The sequence below is a fragment of the Leptonychotes weddellii genome, chromosome 4 (genome assembly GCF_054177405.1).
Source record: "Leptonychotes weddellii isolate Sample4059 chromosome 4, ASM5417740v2, whole genome shotgun sequence".
Classification (NCBI taxonomy): domain Eukaryota; kingdom Metazoa; phylum Chordata; class Mammalia; order Carnivora; family Phocidae; genus Leptonychotes; species Leptonychotes weddellii.
The window spans coordinates 96948334-96976199 of record NC_138372.1 but is presented as its reverse complement, the minus strand read 5'-3'; the positions used below and the strand labels follow the sequence as shown (position 1 = coordinate 96976199).

Sequence of the window (27866 nt, the reverse complement as noted above, 5' to 3'; positions counted from 1 at the left end):
AAAAAGAATAAAATAGCTCGGAATAAACTTCACCAAAGAGGTGAAAGACCTGTACTCTGAAAACTATAAAACACTGATGAAAGAAACTGAACATGACACAAAGAAATGGAAAAACATTCCATGCTCATGGATTGGAAGAACAAATATCGTTAAAATGTCATTACTACCCAAAGCAATCTATAGATTTAAGGTAATATCTATCAAAATACCAACAGCATTTTTCACAGAAATAAATAATCCTAAAATTTATATGGAACCACAAAAGACCTTGAATAGCCAAAGCAATCTTGAAAAAGAATAAAACTGGAGGTATCACAATCCCAGATTTCAAGACATACCACAAAACTATAGTAAATCAAAACAGTATGGTACTGGCACAAAAGCAGATACATAGATCAATGAAACAGAATAGAGAGCCTGGAAATAAACCCATGATTATATGGTCAATTAATCTATGACAAAGGAAACAAGAATATGCAGTATCTTCAATAAATGGTGTTGGGAAAACTGAACAGCAACATGCAAAAGAATGAAACTGGACCACTTTCTTACACCATACATAAAAATAAAGTCAAAATGTATTAAAGAACTAAATATGAGACGTGTGTGTGTGTGTATGTCTATAAAATATATATGTATATTATTCAGCCATAAAAAATAATGAAATCACATATGGAATTTAAGAAAAGAAACAAAGAAAAAAGAGACAAACCCCCCCCCCAAAAAAACAAGAAAACAGACTCTTAAATATGAGAACAAACTGGTGGTTACCAGAGGGAAGGCTGGTGCAGTGATGGGTAAAATAGGTGAAGAGGATTAAGAGTACTCTTATTGTAGTGAGTACTGAGTAATGTACAGAATTGCTAAATCACTATATCATATACCTGAAACTAATATAACACTGTACATTAATTATACTGGAATTAAAATAAATAAATTAAAAAAATATATATAAATAAAATGAAGAAAACATATAGGGGCAAAAGCCAGGATCCAGAGTACACTAATGTTTCTTTTTTTTTTCCCTTTATTTTTTTATTATTATGTTATGTTAATCACCATACATTACATCATTAGTTTTTGATGGAGTGTTCCATGATTCATTGTTTGCGTATAACACCCAGTGCTCCATACAGAACGTGCCCTCTTTAATACCCATCACCAGGCTAACCCATCTCCCCACCCCCCTCCCCTCTAGAACCCTCAGTTTGTTTCTCAGAGTCCATAGTCTCTCATGGTTTGTCTCCCCCTCCGATTCCCCCCCTTCATTCTTCCCCTCCTGCTATCTTCTTCTTTTTTTTTTTTTTTAACATATAATGTATTATTTGTTTCAGAGGTACAGGTCTGTGATTCAACAGTCTTACAGAGTACACTAAAGTTTCTAAATGTAGTTCCAAACACAACTATGCTGGAGTTTCCGTGTCTCACTGTAAAAAACTCAGCATAGCTTGAATATACATTTTTTTTGTTGAAATACAATAAATGAAAACATAAACTGTTGTTGTATATAAGAAGATAAAATAGGACACTCTGCAAAAATCAAATATTCTCAATATTACTGAGTTTTACTATAAGCTTCCAGAAAGGACTTCCAATAAAACAGTTGAAAGAACACAAGAAATTACAGGAACAAGACCCTAGACAGTAGGAGCACTGTCAGGACAGGGAGGAAATTGCTCACTCATTCCATAGCAAAATTCTAAACTAAAATACTTTAATTTGCCTGATTGTGAAAACAAAGTAGGAAAGGACAATAAAGGGTGTGGAAGGAGGTAGTTTCCAACTTTAGGTATGGGACCAAAGGAAGGACTCTTGAGAAGGTGACATCTGAGTAAATGCCCAGAGAAGATAAGAAAACTGCAAACCATGCAGACATGGGGAGGTGTGGAACAGAGCACCCCAGCACAGGCAAGAACCCAGCACAGGCAGGGGTGCCTGGGTGGCTCAGTCGGTTAAGCGGCTGCCTTGGGTTCAGGTCATGATCCCAGGGTCCTGGGATTGAGTCCCGTGTCGGGCTTCCTGCTTGGCGGGGAGCCTGCTTCTCCCTCTCCCTCTGCCTGCCTCTCTGCCTACTTGTTCTCTCTCTCTGTCAAATAAATTAATAAATAAATCTTTAAAAAAAAAAAAAAAAAGGAACCCAGCACAGACAAGAACCCAGGTACCAGGGGGAAAGTGGTGTGGAACCTGAGGACCAGAGTGGAGTCCCGGGTGGCCACGATGGAACTGGGGAAGGAGAAAGGGGTGGGAGATAAGGCCCCAGAGCTCAGGAGGGGTTTGTGTATGAGGTGAACAGACACTGGGGCGTGTGGAGACAAAAAGTGGTATGACAACTTACATATTCACAGCTTTGCTCCTTTAGTCATCTTGAAAGAGACAGAAGGAGAGCACGGAAAGAAGCAAGGAGATGATTTAAGAAACTATTGCAACAATCCCGAAGACAGACAATAATTACCTGGAAATGTTCTAAGAGTAGAGGTGGCAAGAAGTGCTGGACTCTGTGCATTTGGAAGTGGAGCTACCAGGAGGTTCCCACAGGCAGAAGGGAGATTATGAGAAAAAGAGGAGTTGATGATATGTGGAGGAACTACAAGAAGGTGGTTTCCATTTCCTGAGTTGGGGAAGAGTGGGGAAGTGGAGGGAAGGTCAGGAGGTTGATTCTGCCATGCCTTCAGCACCCAAGTGGAACCATGGCTGAGGCAATAAGGAATGCTGCTCTGGTGATGGAGCAGAGGGTGGGTCTTGGGAAGGATCAGTGTGCAGCTGGCATTTGAAGTTACAAGATGAAATGAAAGCACCAAGCAGGTGAGGTGGACAGGATAGAGAAGAGGTCAGTACTGAGCCCAGCAAGCACTTTAGTACTGAGAAGCCAGAGAAAGGCATGAGGAGGAGCACAGCGGAGGCAGGCAACAAAGCAGGAGTGAGCACTAACTGCAGGGAGACATGAGGGCCACACAAGTGACTACAGGAGAAGCAGCATGGAGGTCACTGCCAATGCCAGGGGTGTGGTATGGGGAGTGCTGGGCTGGAAGCCTGAAGAAACAGGCTCAGTAGAGAATGGGAGGCAATATGGCCATGGTGGGGAGAGGAAGTACAGTCAAGATGAATTAAAAAAACATTTTTAACATAGTAGAAAAATAATGGCATGATTTTAGTATGATGAGAAATTTCAGAGAGGAGAATTAATGGCATTGTATTCTTATTTTTTATTTTACTTATTTATTTGAGAGAGCACAAGCACAAGCAGTGGTGGAGGGGCAGAGGGAGAAGCAGACTCCCCACTGAGCAGGGAGCCTGATGTAGGGCTCAATACCAGGACCCTGGGGTCATGACCTGAGCTGAAGGCAGACATTTAATGGACTGAGCCACCCAGGCGCCCCATTTGTATTGTATTCTTGAGTGAGCTACACAGAAAGACGGTTGGTCATTACAGTATTAATTCATAATATCCTCAAACTGAAGACACCTAACTATCAACAGAAGAACAGATGCATTAATTGCATAAATTAATATAATGGAATACTTTATAGCAATAAAAATGAACAAACTGCTAAATATAACAACATTGATGAATCTCACAAGCATAATATTAAGTGAAAGTAGTCAGGCAAAAGAGAATGCATATTGTATGATTACTGCATGGTTCTTTTTTTTTTATTATTCATTTATTTGACCCAGAGAGAGACACAGAGAGAGAGGGAACACAAGCAGGGGGAGTGGGAGAGAGAGAAGCAGGCTCCCCACTGAGCAGGGAGCCCGATGTGGGGCTCGATCCCAGGACCCTGGGACCATGACCTGAGCCGAACGCAGAAGCTTAACGACTGAGCCACCCAGGCGCCCCTACATGGTTCTATTTATACGAAGTTCTCAAACATTCCAAAGACTCTATTATATCATAAGTCAGGATCATAGTCACCTGGTGTGGGAGGGAGAGGGAGGAAATGAGAGGGGGATGGGGTGACCCCAGGTATGCACTGCATTCTGTTTCTTGGACTGGATAGAAATTACATAGTCAGGGCACCTGTGTGGTTCAATTAGTTAAGCAGCTGCCTTCGGCTCAGGTCATGATCCCAGGGTCCTGAGATCTAGTGCCACATCAGGCTCCCTGCTCAGTGGGGAGTCTGCTTCTCCCTCTCCCTCTGCCCCTCCCCCCGCTCATGCACACATGCTGTATCTCTCTCCCAAGCTCTCTCTCAAATAAATAAATAAAATCTTTAAAAAAAAAAAGAAATTACATAGTCACTTTGTGATTATTTGTAGAAATGTATTCTTATAATTTATGTATGATCCTGTATATATCTTATACTCTTCAATAAAAGATACATTAAAAAACAAAACAAAACAAAATAAATGATATCCGCAGCCTGTTAGTGGAAGAATTTAAGTAAAGACTGAGAATCACTCACTATGGACACTGAAAAAAAGATCCCTGTGGGAGGGATGTTTAACTTTTAAGACCTGTAAGTCAACTTCAAAACTAAGAGTTTAGCAGATGAATGAAACTTCTAAAAATTTGCCAATAAAATTAATAGATAGCTCTTAAAACAAGGCTGCTCAAACGTTCCCTCAAAAATAGTAAGATTTTCTTCTTTTTGGAGTAAAAATAACAACCTATAGAGAAGCAAACATGTGTCCTTAAAAATAATTTGATTCATTAATGACCATTTATGCTTCTAAAGATCAAACCCTCCTATGTCTTAATATATGCTTTTCATCCCTCCCAAAATGATTAGCAAAGAAATATTAATGTGCATTATCATACTGTCACATAATGCCTCTTAACTAAAATTGTATTTCTAAGAAAGACAAAAACAGTAACAGCCAGATTTTATAAGACACCACTTAGACAGGAATCTTGATATGGTTGTTTCTACCTCGCCCCTCTGTCCTCAAATTATCAAAAATTTCCTGCCAAAAGTACAGACAAGCATTCAAATACAGGTCAGTGCTTCTGTTACATAAAATCTGTCAAATTCTGGCTTCCTTCTTCTGGCATTTCTCCATAATAAGGTGACAAAAATGTTCATAATAAAAACACCTTTTGAGACAAACTCACAGTTAGTGACTGCTGGAATCAGTTCTTTGCACTCACCAGGGAGGGTAGATATGGACGATGTCTTGGGGATGTCCCCTGAGGTGGTGAGCAGTCTCCTTGGTGAACAGAACCTTCAGGCCAGTCCTAGGGGCCTCACCTTGAGAAGGGTTGTTGGCCTGCAGCCCTGCTAAATGCTCACACATGGCAACTTGGATGGTGCATTCCTCATGCAGCTCTAGAATTTTCACAATTAATACACCCGATTTTCTACCTAGAAGGTGGAAAAAAAAAAAAAAGCAAAATGAAGTATAATAGACATATGGTCCAACTGTGAATAAAATGTCATGAAAAAAAAGAACCAATTAAGATTGCTTTATTCACCTCGAGAAAATGGTTTGTATACTTTGTAACGTGTAGACTCTAACACACGCACTGTAACATCTTTTTAATCAGAATAACTTACATGTTGCATTTTAAGCAACATAAAAAATAGTCTTCCATCATAAAGAAACAGTCTTGCATACACAGAAGACTCAGAACCATCATTTACACAGAGCATGTTTTTACACCAAAACTTTAACTCTTTTGATAACCACAACAAAGGGAGTAAGATTACTTATTGATCCTTCTTCTTTCTTATATGCTCCCTCTACCTCATTAACTGCTTTGATTTTCTACTTCGGAAATGATACAGGAGACCGGGTGGTTGCAAATGTTCTAATGATCATGAAGATTAAAGGTAAGAATTTCTGACGAATGCTGAATGTTAGGGCTCGAGATTTATATAGATGGAATTTAATCTAAATTTAAGTACTGGCTCTCTGATTAATTAAGTTCGGTCAGGATAGATAGCATTTCAACATTTGTTTTCTCATGTGTAAAATGGGGATCATGCCACCTGCCTCAAAGAACATTTTTAAGAATTAAATGAGAGAACTGAAGTTGACAGTGTGCGTAACCTAAAACCCTTATGTGTCCTAGAAACTGTTACAACACCAGGAGACCTAAATAAGGATGCATACCTCAGTACTGTTTATAAGAGCAGAAAACTGGACCCACCACAAATCAATAGGAGGAAGGGTAAACCATGCTGTGTACATACAACAGAACACCGTGAAGTTAGCAATAGTGGACCTGGTCTATATGTATTAGCATGGAGGGATCTCAAAAACAAGAGGGTATAAACAAGATAATGTAGAGTATGATACCCATAATGTTATTTTTTTTAAGCACAGAAAACAATAAAGTATTGTTGAGGATACATATGTAACACAAGTATATAAATATGACTAGCAGGATACATAGAAACACATACCTAAGGAGAGAGAAAGGAGCATGACTCAGGATTTCACACATATCTGCCATATTGTTTCTATTATAAAAATATGTGAATCAAAAAGACAAAAGATTAAAATGTGTTATTAATCACAGGTGATAAGTATACTTATGTTTTTCTATTACTTTGTTTTTTAATTTAAAAAAATAAATGAAATGAAATAACAAAAGCTAAGTGTCTAGCATAGTACCCTGCTAATAATGATAATAGACACTGACTGATATGAGTTTTCTTTATCACTTTAGCCAACTGGTTAATAGTGAATAATAAAAATTAATATTTAAATAGCACCAACATTCTAGTTATATAATTTAATTTCATTTCCATTTCTTTCTCCCCTTCTTCTTCATTTTCCACTCACCCTTAATTTTCCATTCCTTCCTTTCCCTAACTGCCAACAGCATGTGTTCACATATTAAGCAAGGCCACACCACTGAGCACTGTCTTGAACTACTGTTTCCTAAGGTATGTACCTATCTTGCTACTATTTCTTAAGGTAAGGAAGGAAACAGAATGGGGGAAGGATATGAACAAGCACAATGTCAGGCTGGTGGTACTAGTCACTACGGGGGAGGGAAGTAGAGGATTGAAAACAAGTATTACAGAAAGGCACTAACTAGGAAGTAAGCACTGAGTCTTTTTCTGCCATAATAGTTGTTACTTTAATAAAATGTGGCTCACCCTCAGTTGATGAATAGGAAAAGAAGTCAGGTCACTCTGGTACATACACCACTTTTCCCTTGTAGGGCAGCCAGAGCAATGGGTGGAGAATTAGGGTCTTTAGCAGCAAAGGGAAATGCCCTAGGTTTAAATGCAGTAGCTACAGGAGCATTTGTGGACAATATAAGAATTTTTATTTTTTTAAAAATTTTTTTCTTTATTTGACAGAGAGAAACACAGTGAGAGGGAACACAAGCAGGGGGAGTGGGGGAGGGAGAAGCAGTCTTCCCACGGAGCAGGGAGCTGGATGCGGGGCTCGATCCCAGGACCCTGGGGTCATGACCTGAGCCGAAGGCAGAAGCTTAACGACTGAGCCACCCAGCTGCCCCTATTTTAAGAATTTTTAAAACTTGTACCTGTAGTCAGGCCCCATCCCTAAAACTGTGCAGTAGGCATGGAACCTCTCCCATCAACCAATGACAGCAGTTGCTGTTCAGAGCTCCAGCGCCCATGAAATCAGATGGTCTGGCAGAGCACATCCTCTCGGCTCTGTGTGGCTAAGTGTCTGCCTTGGCAGCCTCCAGACACACTCAGTGGTCTGCCTGAGCTGCACAAGTTCTCTCCTTGGGTACTAATTATCGTCTTATGCAGCTCTGACTAAAAGTGAAATAGGTTTTCAGCGGTCTGCCCAATCCTACAGTTCCCATAGACCTTTGACAGATTGTATGAAGGCAAGACATTGTAGGAACATAGTTATTATAGCAGAAATACCTATATATCTAAGATGAATCATACTGCTACTAACTACACTCTTTGAAGATTTTTATGATAAATCCTGGCAATATTTTTTTTTTTTCTTTAAAGATTTCATTTATTCATTTGAGAGAGAGAATGAGATAGAGAGATCATGAGGGTCAGAGGGAGAAGCAGACTCCCTGCTGAGCAGGGAGCCCGATGTGGGACTCGATCCCGGGACTCCAGGATCATGACCTGAGCCGAAGGCAGTCGCTTAACCAACTGAGCCACCCAGGCGCCCCCCTGGCAATATTTCTAAAACTATGGTTTCTGCTGAAGATAAATAGCGCTAAATAACTTGTAAAATAAACATGCTTCATGGTATTAACTATCACCACAGCCCAGGCACTGCAGCACAGAGTAAACATTTTTTTTTTTTTATAGATTTTATTTATTTATTTGATGGTGGAGGGCATGAGCATGAGCACGGGGAGGAGGCAGAGGGAGAGGGAGAAGCAGACTCCCCGCCGAGCAGGGAGCCTGACGCAGAGCTCGATCCCACGACGCTGAGACCATATATGAGCTGAAGGCAGACACTTAGCCAACTGAGCCACCCAGACATCCCCAGAATAAACATACTTAGTGGTACTATCACCACAGCCCTGGTGTACTGTGACAAAGAATCAGCACGCTGTATGATATTTCAATAAGCACACTCTATGATGCACTGCTGTGTAGAAAAAACATGCTTTATGGTAGTATCACTAGAACTCTGGTGTACTGCAGTGTAGAATAACTATCTATCTTAACACAGATCGATCTATCTATCTATCATCTATGGTATTGACTATCATCCTTGTGTACTGCAGCATGGAATAAACACACTGTATGGTACTGACTATCACCAAAGTCCTGGCACACTGCAGCATGCCTGGTGACTTAAATGGACTTGGTGAAGAATGCTGAGCAGTGCCATCTAGGCTGTACCACGAGGCTAGAACAGCACAATGTTCTCCACGAAGCACTCTAAAGTCTCTCATAGAAAATGTCCTCCAACACAGCCTTAGGGAGAAACCAGTGGCCTGCCTTCCCTAAAGAAATCAAGGCAGCGTAATTTCCACTTTGTGTGAGGGATAAAAAAGTAAAAAGCAACCTAAGACAAACTGTGTATTTGAGGCAAACTTTCAGTTTGGGGATAAGAGATACTGGTTTTACAAACAAAGATTAATTAAATGGTGGGTACGTAAAAGGCATTTCTGTGCCAGCAAGGCAACATTTTGCATAAATGATGTAAGACTCAGTCAAAATATCACTTTGACCAGCAAGGGATTACTGAATCCCAGCCAGAAGCAACTATTCCTTCCCTTTTGAAATCCTCAAATACCTTATCTATACTTATCTTCTTTTTAACAGTGTCCTCATCTTTAAACGGAGACAGTATTAGCCATTCTCAAGAACACCGCAAACATCAAGAGATGTAACACAAAAAGCCCATAGTGCAGGGCCTGGTCCATCACACATGTAATAGCAGCAGCCATTGTCACCATGGTCACTATCAATGTTATTACCTTTCCAAGGCATTTTCAAATCTATTATCATATTTGACCTACAATAACCCTATGAAATAGATAAGGAAGATATTAATCTCCCTTTTTGGCAGATAAGAAAACTAAAAAAGTTACTTGCTCACATGACTTTCTTTTTTTTTTTTTTTTTAAGATTTTATTTATTTATTTGAGAGAGAGAATGAGATAGAGAGAGCATGAGAGGGGGGAGGGTCAGAGGGAGAAGCAGACCCCCCGCTGAGCAGGGAGCCCGATGCGGGACTCGATCCCGGGACTCCAGGATCATGACCTGAGCCGAAGGCAGTCGCTTAACCAACTGAGCCACCCAGGCGCCCACTCACATGACTTTCTTAAGATCAGAGAGAATTACTGGCAGGTCTAATCCTAGAAATTGAGTGTCCTTACAAGTCACGGACCAAAATGTCTCTCAGGTAAATGCTGGTTAAAGATAGGAAATTGTGAGTGATGCTTTTTTCCTACTTTATTATGTTAAAATATAAGACTTGTTTAAAATGTAAAGAAAGCATATCCATTTGAGAAATGGAGGCTCTCACTATGGCTGGACATGGTCAGAGTGTCAACACTGATCATCGCACTATAAAAGAAGAGGATAACTTTGTCACAGCACTAAATACTGACGAGTAAGTGCCACAAAGATCAAATGGAGAGCATAAATAGTAATATATAACACCAAAGACTTTAAATGATTAAGAAAAAGGAATAAAAGGATTCATATAGAAAGTATAGAAATTACTATACTTCTCTGTATTTCTATCCATATATATGAATAGCAGATAAAACAGTTCTTAGTTAAAAATGGAAAATGTTTAACTTAAAGGCTAACATTTGCCAAATGAATGTGTGAATGATTTATTTTATTAGCTAACTGCTCTTAAAAAAATCTGGTCTTAAATGACTAAGAGGTCACAAAAGAATCAAGTAAATGATAGAAGAACAAAATGTATCTGAGACTCCTGGGTTAAATGACTTCTTTGAAATATACAGGTACTTGAAATATACAGGTAGCCAGGGTCCATTTACATGCAAAGTCAACTCCTAAATAGGTTATGTTGATGAATTAATATATATTATAATGATAACTTCATGAATATTTATATTAGAAATACTATACAAGAAATTAATGAAAATTGTACAAGAAAGTACCAAGTGAAACTTGTTAGTATGTGGGGATATTGAGATGTTGAGATATTGAAGTGATCTTCCTCTAGAGGACAGAAACATCTCTAAGTTTTTCTAAGAGAAATACTTCTCATAATATATTTGTTGTACTCTAAGTTACTCCACTTAATTAACCAAACATTGGCTACATAGTACTATGGAATTTCACCCTATATTATTACTCTCTCTTTATCTTCATAGATATCCCATTAGACTAATCTACACAGCATCTTGCTTTAAAGTATATGGCCTACTATTCTCTGAAACTGGTGTTTTTTCTCTTCTTCAGGTCAAAACATCAAAAGCGCCCACCATTCCTTTTTCCCTCAGTCCTCACCCATCATGTACTTGCACACACAGACGGACCAACAGACAGACACACACACACAGGTTGGGGTGACAGCACAGCAAGCCTTGGGGATGGACATCAGGGGATTTTGAAGTCCACCTGTTTCCAGTACAGGTAGGACCTCTTTCCTTAACAGATACTGGACACGGTTACCACCAGCTGTGATTATTACAATTATCCTTGTTGTACTCACTCTGGATTACCATGGTATAATCAGTTCACATTTTATTCTTTTTAAAGGTATTTTATAGCTTCCCCCCACCCAACCCCCAAAATGATACATGCTTCTAGGACCAAAATGGTCTTATGTGGGTGCTTCTGTTAGTTACTTGTGAAATTTTAAATAATACCTTTAAATAACTCTATGTCCTATTCTATTAATTTCTGGTATATATATAGATACTAAAGACTTTAAATGATTAAGAAAGATGAATAAAAGGATTCATATAGAAAGTATACCACAGGGATCTAGTAATTTCTATCCATATATATGAATAGTAGATAAAACAGTTCTTAGTAAAAATGGAAATCCCACCCTTGTAAAATGAAGAAGGGCTAGAGTCCTAGGATAGGGAGAATATCCCTATCCTCAAGTTCAAATGATTGGCTATAGTACTTCTTATGTCCGGTTAAGCCCTCCAAATGCCAAAAGAAACAGGATGGTATTCTGGTGACTTCAATATCCCCACTAGAAGTCTCAGCTTTCCCCAAAAGTTCAATCCACCCCTTCAGAGAAGAGTCCATTCCTATTCTGGCTAGGACTAAATGTAGTCTGCCTAAACCTGGGTGGCAGGGGATAGGAGATCAGATGACAATGGTCAAGCAGAGAGAGACAAGTTCTTATACCATTGTGTAGACTTAGGTTATTTCCTATGAGTGTGATGGGAAGCCAATGAGGAAGGCACATAATCTGCTTTGCTGAGAACAGACCGAGGATAGAAAGGAAGAAATAGGGAGACCAGTTAGGAGGCTACTGTGGCAAAAAAAAAAAAAAAAAAGGAGGCTACTGTGGCAACCTAGGAAAGATAACAGTAGCTTGTACCTGGGAAGTGGGGACAGAGTTGGTGAGAAGTGGTTGGAAACTAGATATATTTTGAACATAGAGCCAAAAGAACTTGTTGATGGACAGTAAATGGGAAATGAGAGAAAAGAGTCAAGAATGACTCCAATGTTTTGGCCTGAGAAAGAAGTACAGAGTTAATGTTTACTGAAACAGAGAAGATTTCTAGATGACCAGCTTTCTTTGTGTGTTTGTGTGTCGGGGGAGGGGGTGGCCTTGACAGGGGAGAATACTGGAAATGAAGACATCAGTTTTGGATATATTAAGATTGAGGCCTCTTAGTTAATACAATAGCCTGGCCTTAACTGACCTTTCCAGTCTAGCACCTGGCCATTCTAATCTATGGTACATAAGGCCCACTACAGTACTCTTTTTAAGTATAAATTTAATAATAGCCACCCCTGTGCTTGAACCCTTCAATGGCTATCTACTGGATAAAATCCAAACTACTTTCCATTGTATAGAAAGGCCTTTGTTACTGGTTATTTCTTGCTGCTCTAATCTCAAATTCCCCAGCTCTACTCAAGTATTTTTAATTATTTCTTTAAGAAGTTGAAAACTAGACCATACTTTTAAGAAAGAGTTTCATCATCATCTCCCTGGTGAACTCCCTGAACACAACTTTCTTTTTCCATCCAGCTGAGTTTATTACTCTCCTTTATGTCATCACTGCACCTCTTACTTACCAACATTTTCACACATAAAATGAATACTTTTGTCTACTAAACCATAAACTCAGTGCTGTATCTGGATCAGTACTAATAAATATGTATGAACTAAATGAACCCTAATACAAATTGATGTAAAGAACTTTGGCGACTATTTTACTAGCCTTAATTTCACTGCTAACCAAGATGATTTTAACTTACTTCCCCTTCCCTAAACTGGACGTGATATGCATCCAGAGAATGTAAATTAACTGTGATTCAAGTGATGCTCCAAGAAGAAAAATAAACAACACATTCCAAATCAAATCCAAGTGATGTTTTATCTATTCACTGTTTGTATCTTATCACTGTTTTTTTTCATCAACATGCACTGAAATCTGAATTGTATTTGTTTGTACATAATCATACTATCTTTTATTTTGAGAGGTTACAACTATGCCTAATTTTACCAATGATTCCCAAACACCTAGCAATATTACGCTCCTGTGACTATTCAATGTGTGAGACTCTTATTAATTGCAATATTGCGTTATTGTTTGTTAAATCAAAACTAGTTTCTGAGTAAATTTTGTAAGCTGCCATGAGATTCATTTTGTAATTTCATGATAAAATTCAGAAAGCTCCAAGCAGTAGGTCTAGATTATAATACCTAAAAACTATATTCTGAGGAAATTAGTATCTTTATCTTGTAAACAGCATAATTTTGTTTAAAATTTATGTTCTCCCATAAAATTTTAAGTCATCTGGCAATGATGAACAGACACATTTGTTAACCACAAGTGCTTACTGAACTATAAACAATTGTGCTTTCACTTCTTAATTCCACATTTTTTTTGCCTTTTCACCCAGTTTAAAATATTCTTCTCTAAAAGCCACAATAATCCTAAGCATGAAACAGAAATCTGAAACCCAACTCTTAAAAAAAAAAAGACTAGACAATACTGACCAGGCGATTGGAATGTTCATTACAGTCTGTAGTAATGAAAACAATCAGAATTTAGCAAAGCACACCAGCCACCTGGGATCACAGTGTCACAGTGCTACCACCAGGAATGTCACTGTGACTTGTTCTGCAGAGGTAGCTTGTACTGTTTTGGGAGAGGGTGAAGAGGTAATAGAAGGTCCAATTTTTTAAGAAATCCAAGTAAGAAAAAACTATACAAAGGTTCCAGGGAGACAGATTCCTAAGCAAAGTTTATACAAAACTGGACAAGAAGAGGTACTCTGGATTGAATTTGTGTCCCCCACAAATTCATATGTTGAAGTCCTAATTCTCAGTGTGGCTGTATTTGGAGATAGAATGTCCAAGAAAGTAATTAAAGTTGAATGAGGCCATAAGGTAGGGCTCAGATCTGATAGGATTAGTGTCCTTCTAAGAAGAAACACCAGAAATCTCCCTCTCTCTCTACCAAGCATAGAGAAAAGACCACAAGAGCACACCACCAGATAGCTACTGCTTACAAACAAGGAAGAGCAGAGCTCTTACTAGAAATCTATGACCATGGTGGAACCCTGATCTGCTGTTTAAGCCACAGAGTCTATGGTATTTTGTTATGGCAGCTCAAGCTAGGTACTGCCATAACAAATACCTAAAAATGTGGAAGTAGCTTTAGAGCTGGGTAACAGGTAGAGGCTGGAGGAGTTCTGAGGTACATTCTAGAAATATGTATGTTAAGGGTAATTCTGGTGAGGTATCAAACAGAAATGAGGAGGAGATTATTAGAAACTGGAGGAAAGGAGATTGCTATGAACTGAATGTTTTGTATCCCATCAAAATTCATATTTTGAGGTCCTAATCCCTAATGGTGTTATTTAGAGGTGGGGCTTTCAGAAATAATGAAGTCCTGAGGATGGAGCTCTTATGAATGGGATTGGTCCCTTACAATGAGACAGAAAAGAAATGATCTCTCTTTGCCATGATACAGCAAGAAGGTGGCCATCTACAAACCAGAAAGTTGGCTTTCACCAGGAACCAAATCTACTGGCACCTTGAACTTGGACTTCCCAGAATCCAGAACTGTGAGAATTAAATACTTGTTGTTTAAGTTACCCAGTCTATGGTATTTTGTTATAGCAGCCCAAACTGATTAAGACAACAATTTTTGTTATAAAGTAGCAAAGAACTCAGCTGAATTGTGTTCCAGTGTTGTTGTTTTTTTTAAAGATTTTATTTATTTGTCAGAGAGAGGGAGAGAGCATAAGCAGGGGGAGCAGCAGACAGAGGGAGAGGGAGAAGCAGACTCCCCGCTGAGCAAGGAGCCCAATGTGGGGCTCCATCCCAGGACCAGAGGATCATGACCTGAGCCGAAGGCAGATGCTTAACCGACTGAGCCACTCGGGCGCCCCTGTTCTAGTGTTCTGTAGAAGATAGAACTTGTGAGCCACGAGATTGGACATACAGCAGAGATTTCTAACTAAAATGTAAAATGTATAGCCTGCATCCTCCTGATTTCTTAAGAGTAAAATTCGAGAGGCGAGAGATGAATTGAAGAAGGAATTGTTAAGCAAAAAAGGAAGCAGCACTTCAAGACTTGGAAAATTCTCAACCTGTCCATATTGAAAAAAATGAGAAAGCATGTTGGAAGAGAACACCAAGGGTGTGACTAGACAATCACTTGATAAAGAGATTGTGGGATGTAGGAGCAAAAACACTGCCATTTGAACTGAAGGAGACATACACCAGAAGGAATGAAGGAAGGCTGTCAGACTTCTTACATTCTGCAGGACAGGACAATAGGGCTATTCTTTTGTGAATGTGCATCATCCTTCAAAAAAGGATGAGGAGATCATCAGGGCTGCCACTCACCGCAGGGCTGATTATTTCCCCTGGTTTCCAAAGTATGGGTCTACCTTTTTTGTTTAGGTGGGCCAAAATGTCCCCTCCTTGCCTCAGTGGTGAGGTCTTTGCAGAAAGCCCTAAGGGTGCAAGGCCCCACAGAGCCATGGGGATAATCCTGGCATCCCAGTAGACCTGGAGGGCAGAGCACTGAACCAAAGGGAATTTTCCCTGAGCCTTAAAATCTAATGGAATTTTCCATGGTAGTTTTTGAACTTACTTGAGACTTATCACCCATTTCTTCCTTCCCATTTCTTCCTTTTGGAATGGAAATGTCTATCTTATACCTGTCCCAGCATTATATTTGGAAGCACATAAACTTGTCTGGTTTCACAGGCTCATAGCTGTTGAGGAATTATGCCACTGGATGAATGGTACTTCGACTCCCACTCACCTCTGATTTAGATGATATTTACATGAGACTTTGGACATTAGACTTTAAGTTGATACTGGAATGACTTAAGACTTTCAGGGCTGTTGGGATGAAATGAATGTATTTTGCATGTGAGAAGGGCATGAATTTTGGGAGGCCTTGGGCAAAATGCTTTGGACTGAATGTTTGTGTCCCCCCAAATTCATATGTGAAGTCCTAATCCTAACCTCCCATGTAGCTATATTTAGAGATGGTGCTTCTAAGGAAGGAATTAAGGTTAAATGAAGTCATAAGGATGGGGGCACAGATTCATTAGGATTAGTGTCCTTATAAGAAGATGCACCAGCAGTCTGTCTTTCCTCTTGTGCACAAAGAAGTCATGTGAGCACACAGCTAGATGTAGCTGTCTATAAGCCAGGAAGAAAGCTCTCACTGGGACTGGATCATGGTGGTTGACACCTTGATCTCAGAATTCCAGCCTCTAAAACTGTGAGAAATAAATGTCTGTTGTTTAAGACCCCTGATCTGTGGCACTTTGTTATGGCAACCTGGGCTGACTGAGACAGGGGCCATTACAGGTTAACCTTTCCAAGGAGTGAAGTGTATAGGACCACTGAATGTGCATACTGCCCCTTCCACTCTGAGTACTCACAAAGCAAGGTCCTCTTTATTAAAAAACTTCCTCACTTAAAACACCTTATTTCCTAACACTGTAGGTAATATTTTTGGCCCATAAAATAGGTTTTAAGTGGTGTCCAAAAATCATACTGAAAACAACTTTTAAAAGGTCTTAAGGCTAAAGAGAAAGTATAGAAATAGATATCTAAATATCTCTTCTTTAAATGTAACATCAACTGAAAATAAATCTGTTGAGAGAAATTTCAGGAATCATTAAATAGCAACTAATTGTGGATGATTAGAAGAATGCTCTAGAGTTTGGAGGCTCACACCCACCGTCCTCTAAACAATACTGAAGAAGGCCAGAACTGCATGTGCATCTGTACAGAACAGCACACCCTCTACATGTGGAAACACTATAAATCTGTGTAGCAAAAAGAGCTGAAAATACACTTACTGATGCACTCACTAACAGAGTCCAGGGTGCCGCTACTTCCATGTTATTCTTGATACTTATTCCATATCAACCCTCAACCCACTCCCCCTCAGTAACAACTATTAATACAAAAAATAATGGAATGAAGGTTAACACTTTTATCTCTGAACGTTGAATGAGATAAATTTCCAGCTGCTGTTCTCTATTTTTAATAAAGGATATTCTAATGAACAACTTCAATTCATTAGTTAAGTCACTTTATATTAGGTCAAAATGGGCAAAATCTACAATTAACCAGAGCAGTGCACGTCCTAACGAGTACAGCAAATTCACAACTACTAAACAAAAGTATTTTAGTCTTGGGTGCTGTCTCTTTTCAACAACATTATAACAAACACTAACAGGGGAGAGGGGAGGAAAGGAGAAGGGAAATTAGCTTAAGGATTAAAATGAGATGATGTCATGAAAATGCCTCTTTCAAAAAGCGTGCAGGGAGAGACCAGAGAGTTCCAATCATGGAAAAAGTGCAAGGGATGTAAAACACGTACAGGGACTCCTTAGTGAAAAATGCTCAGAGTGCTTTTACATGGAAACACCACACAAGACAAGGTAAAACAGCAAGACAGAATTTTAAAAATAGAAAGAACCCAACGTTTAACAATTTCAACCCTTATCAGTAAAGAAAGTGAGGCACAGATCACATGACCCACATAGGCTTTTGGCTCTGGCAGAGTTAGGACCAAAACCAGTATCTCCCTACTAGGACCATGTTTGCACTCAGATGTCATGTAATGTTTTTAAACTCACCACTGACATCTATTTATTTATTTCATAAACACTTCTTGAGGTACCAGACACTGGAATTGCTAGGTAAGCCCTATATATTTTTGCAGCACTCTGCTCAGTTATTATTTACTTATACTTTGTATAATTACAGTATAACAAGATACTGGCAGTAAAATTACAGACAAAGAGAGAAAAGTATATTAGGCCCAGTAGCCAAACGTATCATGAAGGACATAGCTGACCCACGAAGGAAGTATTTAGTGTTGTGCACATGTGTGGGGTAGCACAGAATGGGGGCAGTGGGAAATGAGACTACACCAGGTAGGCTGGGCCAAGAATGTGACCAAGAATGCCACACAAGACAGCTTAAAGGTGGTGAACACTTATTCCAACGACAAGAAACAGTCAAAAGAAATTTTAAAGCAGAAGCGTGAAATTACCAGATTTGCCTTTTAGGATGATGACCCTGATAGGCTGAAAATGAGGAAAGGTCAGTGTCAGGGAGACCAGATGGAAACTGACACAATCATCCAGGCATGAGGGACTCTGAGCCTTAACTAGTAGCAGATGGGATAAATGAAGAGATCTGACTTAAGAGACAGTTCTGAGGCTGAATCACCAGAATCTAGGGGTGAGATGGATTGAAAAAAATGTACAAGAAAGTCCAATTGAAAACTGCTCAATCAATAGACCAGGGAAGGCAAGTGCTGGGGCACACTGGGTCTGTGGAACCTGCAGAATTCTTAGGTGTCGGTGGGGCTGGGGCTGGGCCAAGAAAGGCAGCAGGACACAGAATTACCAAGCCTCCTGGCAGTCCTTGGGGAGGCAGCACAGAGATCCTCGATTACCCATCAAGGGCATATAGGACAGGAAGAGGGCTAGGACAGAAGTCTGAGGAACAGCTGCTGAAGCTGCACACAAAAGAGGAGCCAGCAAAGAACCAACAAAGAAAATGAACATGAGAAGAGGCAAACCAGGAAGGAGCACTATCCTTAAAGCAAGGGTGACCAGCTGTGTGAGTGCTGCAGAAAGATAGCAATTAATGGAAATGAAGCATCACACTGGGTGAAAAGGGGTGTGAAAGCAGGCCTCCTGGCCACTCATTTAAATCACTATCACAATACAAGAACACAGCTTCTAATTTTTTTACAACTTTACAAGGCATTTTACTAATCCAAGAACTTGTTTTTTCTGCGTGCAGGCTGAAAAGGTTCCCATTTGTTAAGAGGAAAAATTACAACTGCATCTGTTCAGAAAGATAGGTGGGACTGTGTGATGAGCTGGAGCCCATTCTTAGATCACTTTCTTTTAGTACGATTCACACTGGTGACCAAACAGTGCTACCTGGCACTCTTCCTCGGCAATCTCTGCTGAAAGATAGGCACAGACAAGTCTGGGCTTGTCCTCTCAAGCCATCTACTCCAGGCAACAGGTCCCAAGTGCAAAACCTATAACCCCTTTGAAAATAAAAATGAGCTGAAGAAATCTGGAAAACTAGATTGGTGGAAAGGTTAAGACGACAAACATAAGATTTCACAGCATGGACAAATGCCAGTGTGATACTGAACTAGGCTAGAGAGTAAAAAAGACAATTGGTTCAAGAAAGCCAAAAAAAAAAAAAGCTGCCCTGCCAGTATCAATACTTTCCTAATGGTTGAAATCAGCGTTTTTAAGATGTAGATAATGTTCATCATTGACAAGGTCCCAACTGAACACTGCGAATGAATTTTTATTTATTGAACCACATATGGAATGCAACAGGAAACATGTTTTACCTACTACATAATTCATTCAGAATGGGCTAACTGTGCAGTCTTATTTTTGGATCATTTACAACAGAAATAAAGATTCTTTTAAACCTCAGGCCTATGAGAAAACAATCTTAAAACTGTAAACTACTATTCTTCTTTTCGTATAAAAAGAAATGGAGACAGCATAAATTAAGTAAATCTACAGGGAAACCGAAAGCATCACTGAATTCTGCTGTGTCACCAAACCACATTTTATAGATTTTTTACATAGAAAAATTCAAAAGAAATAACTTATTTTTAAGAATTGAAGGTAAAGAGGCGCCTGGGTGGCTCAGTCGTTAAGCGTCTGCCTTGGGCTCAGGTCATAATCCCAGGGTCCTGGGATTGTGCCCCATGTCGGGCTCCCTGCTCAGCAGGGAGTCTGCTTCTCCCTCTCCCACTCCCCCTGCTTATGTTCCCTCTCTCACTCTCTCTCTCTGTCAAAAAAATAAATGAAATCTTAAAAAAAAAAAATGAAGGTAAAAATGGATGTGGCAGAAGCAGCTAAAGTGTGACAGGTACACTAGCCAGAGAGCTGAGTTTGGTATTAAGCATTCCTTCCTCTATTTCTCAGATCCCATCATTTATTTTTAATAAAGTTATAAAATAAATTATGAAAGTCCTCTGTTAACTTACACTTAAAATGATCACTGGAAATTGTAGTTATTTAGGACATGAAATCACAGCTCTAACAGTGGACAAACTAATATCACAGTTTGTTTCCTGACTTGACTACCTCAGCCTAGAGTATTCATGTGAATTCTTCTTGCAGATGATGGCAAAGAACCATATTAAATACCATGGCTACAGTAAAATGTGGGTAGAAAAGAGACAAAATAAAGCTTAGACATGTAATTGGCTTTCTGGTTTTATTGGTTAGAGGGAAGCTGGAGATAATCCAGAGACAGCTCTCTTGACCCCAAAGGAAAGGGGAAGTTAAGAAAAGGAACTATAGCAAACCCTCTCCAGCCAAACTGTAGTTGACCCACACTGAGTAGGTCATAGCAGTGTCCCTTCAATTGAAACTAGGGTGGTAAATAAGGTAGATCAGGGAGTTTAAGAAAAGAATTTAAATGACTTTTTGAAGACTTTGGACTATAAAACCAACAACCCTTCTTCAATCCATGTCATTCTCATTCTGTAAATCTAAATAAACATACACTGTTTTATAAACTTGTCCTATTATGCCCAAAATCCCCTATGTCCCTACAGAAACAAAATATTTAAAAGGCATAAAGTATTGCCCCAAATTGGACAAATTAAATGAACAGGTCACCACAGCTCTCTTTCCTAATTTTAAAAACACCGCTACAGGAGACTTAGATGAAATCATATGTATTTACTAACAATTATTTTTCATCTAAATAAAGGGCTCTTAATTTGCCAATCAACTTGCTTTGGTAGGAATAATCAGCCTAACATTTTCTACCCCAAATTATTCTTTAATTATGAGAAAATATTGCAGCAAAGATAAGTCTTTTAGACACACACATATCTACACAGGATTCTTGATTCTTCTTCCTGCTCACACCACTGTTTCTGTATAGAAAATGCTGGCCCTGACATTCCTTCTTCCTCTCTTGACCACTCAAGCAGTGAGTCTGAAAAATGACCCCATTTTCAGGGGCTCCCCAGCCTCAGAAGGGTCCCTTGAAAGCAATGAGAAAGAGGCAGAGGCCATATTTCTAGCTGCCTGTTCCCAACAGGGCCAAAGGGACCCTACTTCTCAGGTCCTGCAGCCACTACTCCTGGGGTTGGCCAGAGGGACTCTGGGGGCAGTGGGTGCCCTCAGGGCCAGTGTTCTTCCATTCTCAGCCTTCCTTTGCATCAGGAGCACGGAAATGTCTGTGTAAGGTTTGTGCAGGTAACAAGGAGAGCCCCAGGAGGAGTGCCTAATGGGAACTTGTAGTGTCAGAGATTACAAAACAAAGCCTCTGAGCTTGTTCACAGCTGATCACACTCAAGGACAAACAACACCTTATACTCTGAGTTTCGAAAACCTGCCTCACTGGAAAAACCAGGCTCATTATTGAGCTATTCACCTCCTGATACAATGGTACACATTTTAGTAGTTCATAAGTAAAATCCAAGGTGCTATTTGCTACCTCACATTTTTCTCCCTTCTTCTTTAATTATAAAAGCAATATATTTGATTTTGATAAATTTCTTCTTTTATAAAAGAAATTCTGTCCCAACACCTTTTGCTTTATTTTTATTTTTTTAGATTTTATTTATTTATTTATTTGAGCAAGAGAGAGACAGAGAGAGAGAGCACAAGCAGGGGCAGCAGCAGAGCGAGAGGTAGAAGTAGGCAGGGAGCTTGACACGGGGCTTGATCCCAGGGCCCTGAGATCATAACCTGAGCCGAAGGCAGACGCTTAACCGACTGAGCCACCCAGGCACTCCTCAACACCTTTTCCAATGATAACCTTTGTTTACTGGTTTTCTACAATTTATTTTATAATATTTACTAATACTTCCAAACTGTTATACAATGTGAAGAAAGCCTAAAAGCATTAGAGTTGCTCCAGAGCACTATCCTGAGTATTTATTATAGTTGATCATCAGCACAAGGAATAGTATATGGATTCCTTCTATTTCTCTTGAAATTGTATAAATAAAATATTCTTCAAGGAGTAATTCACTGTAGTCACTCTCTCTACAATTCCTAAGGACTAATACACTTTATTTCTTCTGGTCTTGTTTCTTTTGTCCGATTTTCCAAAAAGCACTTCAATAAGTAAAATTTTACAGACATTATTAAAACATCTTCAAGTGCAAAATACTGTTTTGTTCCTTCTAAAGAATAAAGCTTTACTATTTTAAATAAGAAAGCAAGAAATAATTAATTATAATGCTATAACAGGGTCAGACAGCTATGTCATTGGTGGCAGGATATATGTTGCTTAATAAAAGCTTGAATAAATGAATAAAAGAAATAAGAGTAGTAAGAGTAATGGTGGTTATAGTGGTACTTACTTTATATGTACATGTTAAGCTGAATGTCTACATTTTCTGGTCTTTTTTCTTTGTGTTATGTTTCAACACAAAATATAATTGAAGAAAAGGAAATATTCACATGGTAAAAAGGCATTTAAATAAAAATTTTGTTGCATCCCGAATTTTCCAAAGGTTTAAATTGTACTTTTATATTTCGTTGCCTGAATATAATATATACTAAGTAAATTGCCTCTTATTGGGCTTCAATAATAACCTTAAGAAATCTTCCAATTATAATGATTTTGCACAAAAGGAAAAACACTTAAAATATGGGCTATTCAGGGGGCCTTCTCACGGAGACTGCTTTCCCCTCTTCCACTCCCCCTGCTTGTGTTCCCTCTCTCGCTGTGTCTCTCTCTGTCAAATAAATAAACAAAATCTTTTTTTAAAAAAATATGGGCTATTCAGGCCAACAGGTACATGAAAAGATGTACACCATCACTAATTACTAGGGAAATGAAAATCAAAACCACAGTGAGATATCACCTCACACCTGTTCGAATGGCTAGCATTAAAAAGAAAAACAGTAACAAATGCTGGCAAGGATGTGGAGAAAAGGAAACCTTTGTACACTGTTGGTGGGGATGTAAATTGATATAACCACTGTGGAAAACAGTATGGAAGTTCCCCCCAAAAAATTAAAAATAGAGGGGCACCTGGGTGGCTCAGTTGGTTAAGTGTCTGTCTTCGGCTCAGGTCGTGATCTTGGGGTCCTGGGATCGAGCCACGCTTCAGGCTCCCTGCTCAACAGGGAGTCTGCTTCTCCCTTTCCCTCTGCCTCTGCCCCGACTCATTCTCTCTCCAATAAATAAATAAAACCTTTTTAAAAAATTAAAAATAGAAATACCATATGATCCAGCAATTCTACTTCTGGGTATTTATTCAAAGAAACTGAAAACACTAACTTGAAAAGGTATCTGCACTCCCATGTTCACAGCAGAACTTTTTACAATAGCGGAGATATGGAAACTACCTGAGTCCATCAATAGATGAATGGATGAAAAAAATGTGGTATGTGTATATGTATATATATATATACACATATACATATACATGCATACATACACAATAGAATATATATATATAAAATAATGGAACACTAATGGAATACTATTCAGCTATAAAAAGGAAATATCCTGCCATTTGTGACAACATGGAGGGACCCTGAGGGCATTACGCTAAATGAAATAAGTCAAAGAAAGAAAAATATTGTATGATCTCATTAATATGTGGAATCTAAAAAAAATAAAAACAAAACAAAAAACAAAAAATACCCAAATTCACAGCGAGAGATCAGATTTGTGGTTACCAGAGGTGGAAGGGAGTGAGCACACACGTGTGCACACATGCATGTGCATGCATCTGTGTGTGTGTGTGTGTGTGTGTGTGTGTGAGGGGAATTGGATGAAGATTATCAAAAGGTATAAACTTCCAGTTATAAGATATATACGTACTAGGGATGTAACCTACAAAAGTGACTACAGCTAATGCTAAAACAGTAAATCTTAATAGTTCTCATCATAAGAAAAAAATATTGTTTTTCTTTTTTATTTTTTTAAAGATTTTATTTCTTTATTTGACAGAGAGAGACACAGTGAGAGAGCGAACACAAGCAGGGGGAGTGGGAGAGGGAGAAGCAGGCTTCCCGGCTGAGCAGGGAGCCTGATGCGGGTCTCGATCCCAGGACCCTGGGATCTGACCTGAGCCTAAGGCAGACGCTTAACGACTCAGCCACCCAGGCGCCCCTCCTTTATTTTTTTTATATCTATATAAGATGATAGATGTTAACTGAACTTATTGTAGAGTAATTTTATGATATTTGTATGGCAAATATTTATGCTGTATACCTTAAACTTATACATTGCTTTTCTCAATGAAACTGGGGAAAAAATAGAAACAGGAAAAAACTGGGCTCTTCAAAATCTCAGTTAAACAAAATATAATTTTTCTGGCAAAAATTACTAAAGAACAAAACCTCTAATGTTTCATAAGTAGTTAGCCATCTTCCTTTGATAATCTGTCCTAGAACATAGAGGCTATAGGTACCCATTATAAATCTGAAGCTGTCTTCCATGGCCTGTCTAGTGTGTAGTGCCCACTCTCACCCTCTCACAAATCCTTTACTATGCCAACCTGCACCTATATTCTTTCTTTGCTTATCATCTACCCACTGAAATAGAAGTTCTATATGTGCAATGACCAGATCTTGCTTATTCATGGTGCACAGTGTCTGGTATACAGCAGTCCCTCAATAAGCACTTGTTGAATTAATAAATAAACAATTACCTGTCTAGCTCCTTATTTGTGACCCTCTCCTGCAAACCTCTATTTCCACCACGAGATTCTAAGCACCAGTAAAGCAGGAGTATGGGAAAAGAACATGGATTTCATATAACTAAAACCAAAACAGAAATATAGGCAAAGGGGCACCTGGGTGGCTTATCTGTCGGTTAAGCATCTACCTTCAGCTCAGGTTATGATCCCAGGGTCCTGGGATCGAACCCTGCATGGGGCTCCCTATTCTGCGGAAAGCCTGCTTCTCCTTCTCCCTCTGCCTTCCACTCCCCCTGCTTGTGCTTTCTCTGTCAAATAAATAAATAAAATCTTAAAAAAAAAAAAAAGAAAAGAAAGAAATACAGGCACAAAAAATTTTCCTCTGCATAAATGATGTACATGACAATTTTATAGAAAAAGACACTAAATATTACTTAGTTGTTTACCTTCTACAATACAACTTAAAGGAGAATCAATGTTTTCAATTAGCTAATTGAAGCGACCTTAAACACCCAAAAAAGCTCCCCAAAACAAAAAACCCCACCCCACATTGTTTGTTTAACAATAGGCAGTGAAAAACAGGATTTAAAAGAGTAGTGGTCCTGTCTCCCATTCCCAAATCAGCTCTCTTCATTTAACAAACAATTTCTGATTCTATTGACTAACAATAGAACATTCTGGGTACTTTTGTAATCTGGAAGGCATAGTGCAGTTCTGAAGGGTTCTGGAGATGATTGGTGACATGAAGAAGTGTGTAGGCACTGCCTCACTCAGTGCTTGGTGGGAAGGAGCATTCATTGGGAGCCATCACTTATATTATCTGCATCAATCTGAACTCCAGTCTCACCTATTTGCATCATCTCTGAAAAACTTTCAAGTCTGGTATCCAGAAATCCAAGAAGAAATAACAAATGGCAATTTTCCCCCTAAATTCAGAGACTGTTCTCTGGAGGAGAAAAGAACAACAAATAAAAACAAAAACCCCGTAAAAAAATAACAAAACCTTTGAAGGGGACATGTCTAATAAAATGTGACATTGGAAAAACAATAAGGAAGTGAATATAATTTTGTAAAAATCATGGTGGGAAAATTAAGGAAATAATTATTCTCAATGCAAAGAGACTACGAAATTAAAATAATAAGAGAAAAGAGAAAATAAGAACTCCTGAAATCTGAACATATTTACTTTAAACAGATACACTAATAGGGCACAGCTATCTAATAGAGTATGGCAGTTGAGTAACTCTGTGAATTTTAAGGAGACTCAGTACCTTGTCCAGGTGAACCAGCATGGGCATTCTACCAACTAACTGGGGAGAGGTTCCTGAGGGGCTGGCTAGTGGTGTAAGTGGAAAGCAAGGTTTCCCTGGTGGCAATATCAAGATGCTGTTGAGCAGTGTGGGAGAAAGGCACTACAGAAGTTATAATGTTTTGTGGCCTACACTTCACAAAATTTCAGCTGACTGTGACCCAGTGGCAAAAAAAAAATAATAATAATAATAAAAATGCTAATACAAAAGCTATTAAATACTAATACCAATATGAATAACTAAATTTATTCTTTGCTCTAATACTAATGTAAGCTCAAGACAACATATTTATTATGTTTGAAACACATACACATGCACAGAAAACCTACATCATTTTTACCTTCTCAAGCATATCAAAGGGTGTTCCAAAGTGAGAACTCACACACACATGCTTAGTGACCACTCTCAACATATTTGATAGCCACAAGTTGAGGAAAAAGAAAATTCAGAGAGAATTCTGCTTTGGACACCAGTAAATGCTACTGCACTTCACTGATTTTACTTGTTTTCTCCAACCCCACCCCACAATCTTTCTCAAATTTAGAGTGAAGTTTTCAGAACAAAAATCTCATAGTGAAAAATAATTTATCTGAAGAACTTTTTTTTTTTTCCACTTACCTTTTTTCCCCCCTACTCTCTTCCTAAGCAATACAAGGAGTTCACAGGTTTTGTCCATCCAAGAATATCCTTAACTATTTCTGGTTTAAAAAACTTAGATATCAAACATTGTGAATGTATTTGTCAAGCTCTTACTAAACACAGGTTGAACAAGGGATCGGGGCATTGACCTTGCTACACTCACATCTCCAGAACTCAGTCATGCCACAGGCATATATTCTCAGTGCCTGCCTGGATGTGCCTCCCAACAACCTACCTAGAACAAGATGGGCTATGATCATAAGCCACTGACAGTCTGATGCAAATCTGGTTCTGCTACCTGCCGGCCAGACACACGGGGCTGTGCCTGTCCATATTCTCTTCATCTTTAAATAGTATCCGAAGACCTAACTGGAAGGGTTATTGTTAGGATTAAATGGATTAACAAGCACTTGAAATGCTTTGGATATCACGTAATAAAAACTGGCCATCACAAAGCAGTGTTGGAAAACTGTTGCCTCTCAAAAAGGAAGAAGAAAAATAGAATGGTTCCTGAAGAGAAATCTAGGAAATATTTTTCTTCTGCTCTATAATCATCCATTCCCTATTCCACAGCCACATTTCAAAATGCATTTCTAAGGCATCACTTGGAAGGTGGGCGAGGGGTGGGGATGGGCAAAATAGACAAAGGGGAGTATGAAGTCCAGTTATAAAATAAGTAAGTCATGGAAATGAAAAGTACAGCACAGGGAACATAGTTAGTATAGTTAACAAAATAATGTAATAATATTGTATGGTGACAGACGGCAACTACACTTATGGTGAGCACTAAGTAATGTATAGAATTACCAAATCATTAGGTTGTACACCTGAAACTAATGTAACATATCTTAATTACACTTCAATAAATTTTAAGAAAATTCAGTCATGGCCTCCAGGCCTTGAGTGGTCAGGCCTCTGGCCCCCTCTTCTCTGCCTGTCAACTCACACACCCATCTACATTAGCATTTATGTGCAGCACACACACTTCTCTGTCTTTAAACGGCCAACCTCAGTCCCTCCTTAATGGTCACAAAAAAAAAAAAAAGAAAAAAGAAAAACAGCCAAGGAAATAGGCACACATTTAAAATTTATTCAAGTCTGAAGAACCTTGAGATATGTCTTTTTTACTGAAATGTACTCAAAGGTAGAAACAGGGAAAACAAAACTGATTATTAAATGGTATAAGTGGGAGTTATAAAATAGCCCAGAAAAGTAAGCTA

General features: G+C 38.9%; 1 protein-coding gene across 1 annotated transcript in view; it reads right to left on the bottom strand.

Moving 5' to 3' along the window:
• SPIDR (scaffold protein involved in DNA repair) overlaps window positions 1–27866 on the bottom strand; it is a 408727-nt gene that overhangs the window by 216559 nt on the left and 164302 nt on the right. Inside the window, exon 4 of the mRNA XM_081817117.1 lies at window positions 5090–5303. Within this exon, the coding sequence (XP_081673243.1) occupies window positions 5090–5303 (214 nt within the window). The remainder of the gene's footprint in view (window positions 1–5089; window positions 5304–27866) is intronic.